The 10642-nt window shown below is 39.4% G+C and overlaps 1 protein-coding gene across 1 annotated transcript in view; it reads right to left on the reverse strand.

Annotated features, from left to right (window-relative positions):
• smad3a (SMAD family member 3a) overlaps nucleotides 1-9902 on the reverse strand; it is a 33565-nt gene extending 23663 nt beyond the window's left edge. The window contains exon 1 of the mRNA XM_065267546.1: nucleotides 9476-9902. Coding sequence (XP_065123618.1) covers nucleotides 9476-9678 — 203 coding nt within the window. The 5' untranslated portion in view covers nucleotides 9679-9902. The remainder of the gene's footprint in view (nucleotides 1-9475) is intronic.
• Between the last annotated feature and the right edge of the window lie 740 nt (nucleotides 9903-10642).

Genomic DNA, 10642 nt, shown 5'->3' on the forward strand with positions numbered 1-10642 from the left:
AAGCATTCCTGAAGGCTGACTAACCTTGCCTCAAACAACACACACACACACACACACACACACACACACAGGAGAGATGCACACAAGCACATGAGATGAACACTTAAATACCTGTTCTCAATGCGAAGACTTGCTAATAAAGAACAACAGACTGGTACAGTACACAAGTGCACTTCCAGAATGCAGAGAATAAAACAAGACAGATACACAATCTAACAGACGACAAACTGTTTCACTAATCCTCACCACAACCGCAGACAGACTTGGCACAGTCACTTTACTACATCAATTGGGTACTTCAGGCCAGCTACTGCCCTCGGAGAATCCACAAACACCTACGGGCACGCTATCAGTCAAACAGGACACAAACATAAACACAAGTTTCGTGGGCGCACATATACAGTTAAGTAATACATTTTGTGCTGAAACTGCAACAGCACTCTGACAGACGTACACAGCCCTCTATGGAAAGTGTTTCTAGTTGTGGCACCCACACGCATTCAAACATATCACACTTGTTTCGTTTTTAAGTGTACCACATAGATTTTGAAATATAAAAATTACGTCTGTTAAAAGATTAAATCACATACAAAACAAAAGTTTGTGTTTGCGTACTGTGTCTATATATTATGTATATATAAATACACTCATATATGAATGAATTTAAAGGAACAGTATGTAAGAAATTTATATCAATTAATCATTAAATGGCCCTGAAATATCACTAGACATTAAGAAATCATTTTAATTTCAAATACTTATATCACTGACAACAGCAGTCCGGCCAGGATATTGTCATTTAAACAGTGGAGTTGCAGCCCTCAACTGATGTTTATGTTGTCGTTTGGTATATTGGCCACCAGCTGTGTGATTGCAGTACCAGTTTTAGCCACACATTTTGTGATTGCAATACCAGTTTTGGCCACAATCCTACATACTGTTCCTTTAAGAAAAAAAATTATTTAGGTATATTTTTTATTTATATATAAAATATAATCTATCTATAAATTAATACGTAAATATTAGGGATGCTCCGACCATGATTTTTGCACCTGATACAGATTTGTTATCTTATAACGATATTGATTCCGATTTTTTTTTTAAGCTGATATGCAACGTCTTTGATGACTGTAACTGTTAAAAAAAATTCTAGGTAAAGTAATACCACAGATGTTGTCTTTGTTATATTACTTGCAGTAATTAGATAAACTCACCTGAAGGATTATTAGGAACACCATACTTATACTGTGTTTGACCCCCTTTCGCCTTCAGAACTGCCTTAATTATAGACGGTTTCATCGGACACACGTTCGCTGACGCGATACACGTCCGGTTTCGTTTTTTTAATGGTCTGACTAGTTTCTATTGTAAACTGATCTCTTGAACAAATGCCTCGTTGAAAATAACAAATGTTTTGGTTTCCTAGGTAATCTATGTGTTGTTTTTTTGCTTGTTTATATAAATAAACTACGTTTAAAGAACTTTGTTGTTATTTATTCTTAGTGGTGTGTTTATGTTGTTACTGCTGAAACCGTCTATACGTGGCATTGATTCAACAAGGTGCTGAAAGCATTCTTTAGAAATGTTGGCCCATATTGATAGGATAGCATCTTGCAGTTGATGGAGATTTGTTGGATGCACATCCAGGGCACAAAGCTCTCGTTCCACCACATCCCAAAGATGCTCTATTGGGTTGAGATCTGGTGACTGTGGGGGCCATTTTAGTACAGTGAACTTATTGTCATGTTCAAGAAACCAATTTAAAATGATTTGAGCTTTGTGACGTTGTGCATTATCCTGCTGGAAGTAACCATCAGACAATGGGTACATGGTGGTCATAAAGAGATGGACATGGTCAGAAACAATGCTCAGGTAGGCCGTGGCATTTAAACAATGCCCAATTGGCACTAAGGGGCCTAAAGTGTGCCAAGAAAACATCCCCCACACCATTACACCACCACCAGCAGCCTGCACAGTGGTAACAAGGCATGATGGATCCATGTTCTCAATCTGTTTATGCCAAATTCTGACTCTACCATCTGAATGTCTCAACAGATATCGAGACTCATCAGACCAGGCAACATTTTTCAACTGTCGTACAAATTGTAGCCTCTTTTTTCTATTTGTAGTGGAGATGAGTGGTACCCGGTGGGATCTTCTTCTGTTGTAGCCCATCCGCCTCAAGATTGTGCGTGTTGTTGCTTCACAAATGCTTTGCTGCATACCTTGGTTGTAACGAGTGGTTATTTCAGTCAAAGTTGCTCTTCTATCAGCTTGAATCAGTCGGCCCATTCTCCTCTGACCTCGCGCATCAACAAGACATTTTCGCCCACAGGACTGCCATATACAGTGGCAAGAAAAAGTATGTGAACCCCTAGGAATGAACTGGTTTTCTACAGTGATTTGCCATAAAATGTTATCTGATCCTCATCTTTGTCACACCAATTAACAAACACAATGTGCATAAGCTCACAAGACATAAATAATTCCAGTTTCTTGTGTATTTTTTGGAAACACCCATTAAACATTCACAGTGCTGGAGGAAAATGTAAGTGAGCCCATGGACTAATTACTTTATTGAAAGCTTTTTTGTCAGAAGCTTGCAAACGAGTCCAATTAATAAAATGAGTTTAAATGTGTGGTTTAGTGCAACTTTAATTGATATTAAGACACTCACACATTTTAAGATTGCTGTCCTTAAGAAGCATCAGCTCTTCTGAACCATGCTCTTATAAAGATATCTGATCAAGAGATGTTGCACTCCATAAGGCTGAAAAGGGATACAAAACAATCTCAAAATGTTTAGACCTCCATCAGTCTTCACTTAGACAAATTGTCTATAAATGGAGACAGTTAAATACTGTAGCTACCCTTCCTAGAAGTGGGCGCATAGTCAAGATAACTCCTAAGACACCATGCAGAATACTCAATGAAGTAAAGAAGAACCCACGAGTAACAGCTAAAGGTTTGAAGACATAATTGGAACGGACACACAGCTCTGTTCCTGAGTCTACCATATGCAAGTCTTTGGACAGGTACGGTGTCTATAACAGTACACCACGGAGGAAGCCCCTGCTCTCCCAAAAAAACATTGCTGTGAGCCTGAAGTTTGCAAAGAGCACCTTGGCAAACCACAGTGCTACTGGGAAAATATTTTATGGATTGATGAAACAAAAGTTTAATTTTTTGGGGAAAATGTTATGGCGCAAAATGGGCACAGCTTACCAACATCAAAACATCATCCCAACAGTGAAGTATGGTGGAGGGAACATCATGATTTGGGCTTGCTTTGCTGCCTTATGGCCTGGACCACTTGCCATCAGAGGGTAAAATGAATTATTAAGTTTAAAAAAAAATCCTACAGGATAATGTCAGGGTGGCTGTCCACCAGTTGAAGCTCAGAAGTTAGTTGATGCAACAGGAGAATGACCTTAAGCATTGTAGTAAATCCACTACAGACTGGCTTAAGAAAAACAAAATGTGCCATTTGGAGTGGCCTAGTCAAAGCCCAGACCTTAACCCGTGGAATGACCTCAAGAGAGCGGTTCACACCAGACATCCTACAAATGTGTCTGAGTTAAAGCGGTTTTGTAAAGGGGAATGAGCAAAAATTGCTTCTGAACGATGCACAGGTCTGATTCAGAACTACTGAAAGTGCTTGCTAGAAGTATTATCTGCCAAATGAGGCTCAACAAGCTGTTAAATCCAAGGGTTCACTTATATTTACCTCCAGCACTATGAGTGTTTAATGGGGGTTCTCAAAAAAAACACAAGAAACTAGAAATATTTGTGTGTTGTCACCTTACGCACATTGTGTTTGTCTATTGTTGTGACCTAGATGAGGATCAGATCACATTTTATGGCAAATCACAGTAGAAAACCAGTTTAGTCCTAGGGGTTCACATACTTTTTCTTGCCACTGTACTGGATGTTTTACCTTTTCACACCATTCTTTGTAAACCCTAGAAATGGTTGTGTGTGAAAATCCCAGTAACTGAGCAGATTGTGAAATACTCAGACCGAACCGTCTGGCACCAACAACCATGTCACGCTCAAAATTGCTTAAATCACCTTTCTTTCCTATTCTGACATTCAGTATGGAATTCAGGAGATTGTCTTGACCAGGACCACACCCCTAAATGCATTGAAGCAACTGCCATGTGATTGGTTGATTAGATAATTGCATTAATGAGAAGTTGAACAGGTGTTCCTAATAATCCTTTAGGTCAGTGTATATTATTGTTTTAATAGAGTATTAAATAAATAAGCAAACAAATATTTATTTTGCAAAGAGATATTTAATATCTCTTTAAAAAGTTTTATGTCTCTTAAAAGTAATGAAAATTAAACACTTCACAGTCTTTACTATATGAATTAAATATGCACGCATTTGTATGAAGTATAACAGTTCTTCAGTGAAGAGCAGAGAGTGATTTTATTAAGAGATGAATTGGGATACTGCAGCTTTAAGACGTGAGAGAGATCACTCTACACGTGCAATAATGACCGGCTGCTGTGTGCACGCGGCGGGTGTACGCAGACAATAGCAGCTGTGAGAAAAATGAAAGTTTAAACGATCAAAACTTTCAAACGCATCCGAATAATAAACTTTTGGCATGAGGATGCAAATGTCCGCAATAGATATGTGTTATATAAGCTGTTTGATAGGGATGTGAAGACATGTCGCGCTGTTGACCGGAGTACGTCCTCATAGAAAAAACATATATCTCTGTAAAGGTAGAGAGAGAAACCCAAATCTGCTTGTCACACATGAGCAATGGGTTATAAAAATGCTCGCACCTATGATGACAAAAGTAAACAGAAAGATCGGTTTATGAGCACTTCCATCTGTAGACAACACTCGGTTCAAGTGAGAAATCTTTTTGTGGTTATGTTTCCAGCCGGACTGAAAATGCGTTCTGATGGTGTACTGGTAAGGCAGATTGATACCTTTTCGCAACCTTGAGTGACAGAGAAAATATCTTGCCTTGTTGTTTCGCCCCCAAGCCAGCCCCCTTGCAAAAGCGCACTATCTCTGTGTCTGCTAGCCGTTTGCATTCACACAAACTCGAAGACATCTTGCTGGACGAGATTGTACTTTATATTTTTCTTAGTTTGTGACAAGCACACCACCACGGGTCGCACTTCACCAGCGCAGGTCGCACTTCACCACGGTTGCACTTCACAACCATCACAGCCCCAAAATAAATATAATTTTTCTATACCACAGGGCTGTTGAATGCTTTATTCTTATTGGTTGAGAAATGTTCCACATTTACGCATGATTTATTGGTAAATGCACACCTGACCTGTCAAATGTCTTAAAGTAACAACCAGAGCGATGTTTATTTTCGAATAATTCAATGGCCCTTTGTCAATCAATCATTCCTTACATTTATATTAATCCACTTAAGTGATTTGGATTACTTTAATAATGGATGTTTGTGCTTTTAAAGCGTTGTCAATTGGGGGCGTGCCCCATATAATAGGACAAAATGAAGATAAAATTATTAATCTGGACTGGCATGGGAGTGAGGAAATTGTGAGGAAAATTTCATTTTGGGGTGCACTTTTCTTTTAAGAACGGTCAGTCGACAAGATGATTTAAAAAATAGCAGACATCCCTCACCACGAACAATCACCCTTATGGCCCTAAACATACAGACCTAACCCCAGGCTGCTCCTAAACTTTCAATGTAACATAAGTCACTTGGACTTTGGAAAAGCATCTGTTAAAAGACTATGACAATTCTAAGGCCAGTGGTGTCTGTCACTAGGATAGTGTCTTTGCTGTCAGTTTCTGACAACTTTTCTTTTCAAAGCGTTGTGAAATCCTGTCAGGCTGTCTTTTACTCCTACCATCAGCCGCTGCACAATAACTGTGAATCATCAGACAGATTCGCTTTCTTCAGACGTGCGGCACTTTGAAGGCATTACCCCGTTCGAAACAAAACAACCCTCGGCACATCAGTTACAAGCCAATGACATCCGTCTGTTTGGCTTATTAAAAGGCATCTTTGAATCACTATACTGTATAGAGTTTCAAGATGTCAGACATACTGTAAAGCCAGACATCTCTTCGAAGCACAGGCGCTTTCGGTTTTAAAAACAATAAACTCTATCTCCACGGCACACATCTTTTTGGCTGATAACAGACTTGTTTGGGAAATTGGTTGAACGCGCCCACACAATAGACCACAGGTCTTATTCACAGTTCATATGCCTTTGAAGTCATTGTGAAGAGAGATTAAATGCAAACAAAGACTGTGGGGTGAGATATTGCAAACATCTCACAACACAGACGTGCTGCAGATACACATACTATATAGAGCAGACATCCTCTCAGGAAGTCTATAAGGAGACTCTAATGGGTCTTCAACAGGTGTATGGCAGGCTTGAGTCAGGAGAAGGAAGTGTGACTCTGGTAAACTACATTTTTTGTATCCTGTCTTGGACAACATTAATCCATCTTCTATCTCTTCTTTTCCGTTTTGTCTTTTGAACTCCACTCTTACCATCACATGGTTTCCACTGATTTGCCTCTTTAAAACTCTCTCCCTGTCTGTCATATCCAGCAGGCTGGGACAGGCTTCCAGTACTAGCGGCATGTGGGGGCAGGACAGGATTTTGTGGCCTGAAGCACGTTAAAGTGAATGAGTCTAGAAGAAAGCAGCAATGAAGACCCTGGATCTTACAGCAACGTAAGAGTTGTCTCACAGGGGTTGTTTATACAAGTAAGGAATAATTGACGATGAGCCATTGAATTACTCGAAAATAATGCACACCCAAAGTGGTAATGTGGCATGACGCGAAGCGTCTAATGTAAAAAACAAACTGTGCTCGGTACATCAAATTAGATCAATAGGCGGAGAGTAGGCGGTCTTATGTGGCAGCTCGAACACATTCGACCACATGCGCATCTACACCACAAAAGCAATCCGGTCAAATGCGTTTTCCACTACCTCTGAATGTGGTTGAAAATTGATGAGCTAAAAATGTTTCACACCCCGTTTACACTTGTCTTTAGGCTTACAGTTGTGAAGGCTACGGTTTCCAGACATGGCTAAAGATAGAGACCTGGACTTAAACTGCTCATTTCAATTAAACTGCTCTTCTGATACTGACCGTCTAAATATTAAGGACACCACTTTAAGTATATTAAACAGTTCCATTAAGTGCCACTCGTTAGATAAAAGTACATGGGTGAACAGGAGATGTCTAATACCAAACTTATACAAGTTCAAACAACCAAGAAGTGTATGGTCTACACAGAACCCAGAAGTTGTGGTCTCCACATAATATGGTTCCTTTTACCAAAGTACTCTACCTCAAAAGCACCAGTGGGTCAAACCACGAAGCCACAGGCATAAATATTCTCCCTTTTTTACTTTAGGGTGACTCAGGCCGCTTTCTGGCTGGAAGCTTTGTTTTCACCAAGATATCTGATGTTTGGAAACAACAACCAACATAAAAGCACTGCAGGCTCGGGCCACAGCTGCTCAGCCCACCAACACCACACAATTATGCCAACTTCAAACTTGGGAAGGAATACTCCAAACAACTATTTATAAAACTATACAACGTAAGTGACGAGTGCGACTGTCAGGCATCTTCTAGTTTGTAAACAAGCCTAGTCCAACCAAATTTAGTAAATATGGTTAATTTAGTCAAGGAACCTAAATGTGTTTAACAATGACATTAAACAAGGAAGGAACATGTAAAAAAAAAACTCCATCATGAGGTTTTCAAGTAGGGATGCACCGATACCACTTTTTTGGAATACGAGTACGAGTACTTGCCGATACCGAGTACTTAATAAAAAACATGATTTAAATTTACAGGTAACAGCTTTAGTCTTATAATTTAACAAAAAAACAAGGGACTAGTTTTCCAGTTTGTTGTAAACTCTGCCTCTTTGGACAACACAAGAGGCATTAACCCCTTACATGCCGCTCAAACATAGACATTTCTCAGACCGTGGTATCGATCCCTGGTATCGGGGGACTTTGAACAAGTATGAGTACTTTAGAAAATGTGGTATCGAGGCCGATACCCGATACCAGTATCGGTGCATCCCTATTTTCAAGCAAATTCTGGTCCCTTGGTCCCCACGTATAATTATAAAGCTGATTATAAAAAATTGGTTAGATTAGAATAATATAACTGAACTTGTTAATTTGCAATCCTAATATAAAAAGAGCATCTATTTCCTTGCTAAAAAAAATTATTTTGTGTATTTGGTATAATACAATGTGTTTGTGTGGTTTATGGTTCAAAACGCATTATTTTCCACATACCGTAAATTTTTGTAGTTCCAGATTCGCTTTCTTCCTAAAACGCACTAATTTTGTACAAAACTGTCCCTGATTAGCCGGCTAATTCTGTACATTGTGATTGGCCTGAATACCTTTGACGTCAGCCGGAAATGTGATGCTCCTTACCATGTTTGAAAGATTTGGTTGCGAACAGGAGTAAACTTACAGGCATTATGATTTATGAATTATGATAATTTCGGTCTTCTCTACATCACCAATACCAGGAAGTGAACTGTTGCCTATAACCCTGTGTTGTTGTAGCCCAAGAAAAAAGATTTACGTGGAAACGATAACTTGCGTGATGGTTTGCATATCGTTAACATGTACTAATACACACTTACACATCAAAGGACATGTAAAACAATGAATCAGATAATTGGTACTCTTTAATAGATGCACCAGTGTATAGAAGCAGTTACATCACCTGGGTTCATGATCAAAGAATATCATCTATAGAAGTGCTGCCCAGTATAAGGACCTACATCACCTACAGACCTAACATGCTTTCATGTGGCTCGTGTGAGCAGGACTGTGAGCAGTTGGCAAGCATCAGACTGTGACATAACAAGATTAACCAGTCATTGCAAAACTGAGTGAAAACAACTTAAAACAACTTAAAACAACAACAACCTCCTTTACAGTGCCAGCAATACACTTATGAAGAATAACATCTCTGCACATTCTGCACCTTTAATAACCATCATCTACATTATAAACACTGTTTACTCCAGATACAGCAGCTACAGCGCTTCCCAGATTAAGGTCGTGTTATATAACCTCATCATCAGACAGTAAATGGAAATGCAATGTGGATATAAAAATTAAATATGGTATAAAGTTGCGATAATTTAACAGAAGTGTCAGAATTTGGCAATATATAAAAATACGCTGATAAGAAGGTAAATATTTTTCCCCTTTGTGAATGGAGATGGTTTGAAATCAGACACTAGCTTTAAGTTGCTTTTTGAATAGGGGGACTTTAACTTCACGGTGGGGTCTAAAGCTGTTTTCCCTTCAATTTAAGATCCATCCATCTTTTTCTGTCTGCTTCTGCTCAAATCACGATATTCAAACACTAATACATCACAACAACCCGATGTTTCTATTGGTAAAGTCGAGTATTGGGTGTTTGAATGACGGGATGTTTTAACTGCACTCACCGCGGTATGGTGATACACTTAGTGTTGACACTCTGAGTTGTGATGGCTTTCTCCAGCTCGTCCAGCTGTCCCGTCTTCTTCAGCTTCTTTACCAGACTCTTGACGGCCTTTTCGCACCATTTCTCCTCCTGTCCGTTCTGCTCTCCCTTCTTCCAGCCCAACAGCCTCTTCACGATCGGCGGAGTGAACGGTAAAATTGACATGCTGGGTTCAGTTTAACGTTTCTCTATTGCGCAGTCTCTCACGCAACTCGAGAGAAATCTGGGACACTTTTAATCGTCAACGTAATCCGAAGCTGAAAAACACGGGCAAATGCTTTAGATATCGATAATAAATAAGGAAAGTGTGAAGGACTTGAGACGTGACTGGGACACGGTCTCAAGTTCAGCACTCAGCTCCGTCTGTCTCCCGAGATCGTCGTGCAGAGTGCGCGCCAGCCACATAGCACATAACAGGCCGATCATATCACTCCGCGCAAAAACATAGTTCCTTACATCCTGTCTTGGACAACACGCTGTCCGAGGAAAAACATATATACTTAATCAGAGCTTTGAATACAATTTCTGTCTGTATTATGGCGTACGTGTTTGCTCAATCACAGTTTCAATGATAAAAAAGTAAGGTTTGCTCAAGTTTAAAGACATCCGCTGTCCTCCCTGTGTGCTGCGGCTTTCTGTGACGTATGGTGAGGACTCTGCCATTAATGCAAATCGGTCTAAAACTGTGACTAAAATATTCACACGTGCCTTTCCAGGTTGTTTATTGTGTAAGTCAAATTTATCATGATCAGCAGTAAACAACCATTTAGAGATAACACAAGTTTAGTCTTGTAAAATTGGTGAAATAAGCGTTAACAACAAGGTATAATGATGCCAATATTATGTAAATAAATAAGGTAAAATTATCCATATACCAGCATGTAAACATTTATGTGTACTATGGATTAAAGAGTGAAGATGTTTCTAAACTAAATTTACTGAACTTTGCTTTACTTCCTGTGCTATTGTGCAACACTCATAAAATCGGCTCAATCACCACTAATAGAAAGTGATAAACAGGAAACAAGTCACTTATTCAAATCCTTGCTTATCGTTCACAAACTCAGTAAAAGCAATTAGTTAAATTCCCAAGCAGAGAAGAGTCAGGTTCTCTTTTGCTTCCTCTGTC

Source organism: Paramisgurnus dabryanus, chromosome 2 (assembly GCF_030506205.2).
Source record: "Paramisgurnus dabryanus chromosome 2, PD_genome_1.1, whole genome shotgun sequence".
Taxonomy (NCBI): Eukaryota; Metazoa; Chordata; class Actinopteri; order Cypriniformes; family Cobitidae; genus Paramisgurnus; species Paramisgurnus dabryanus.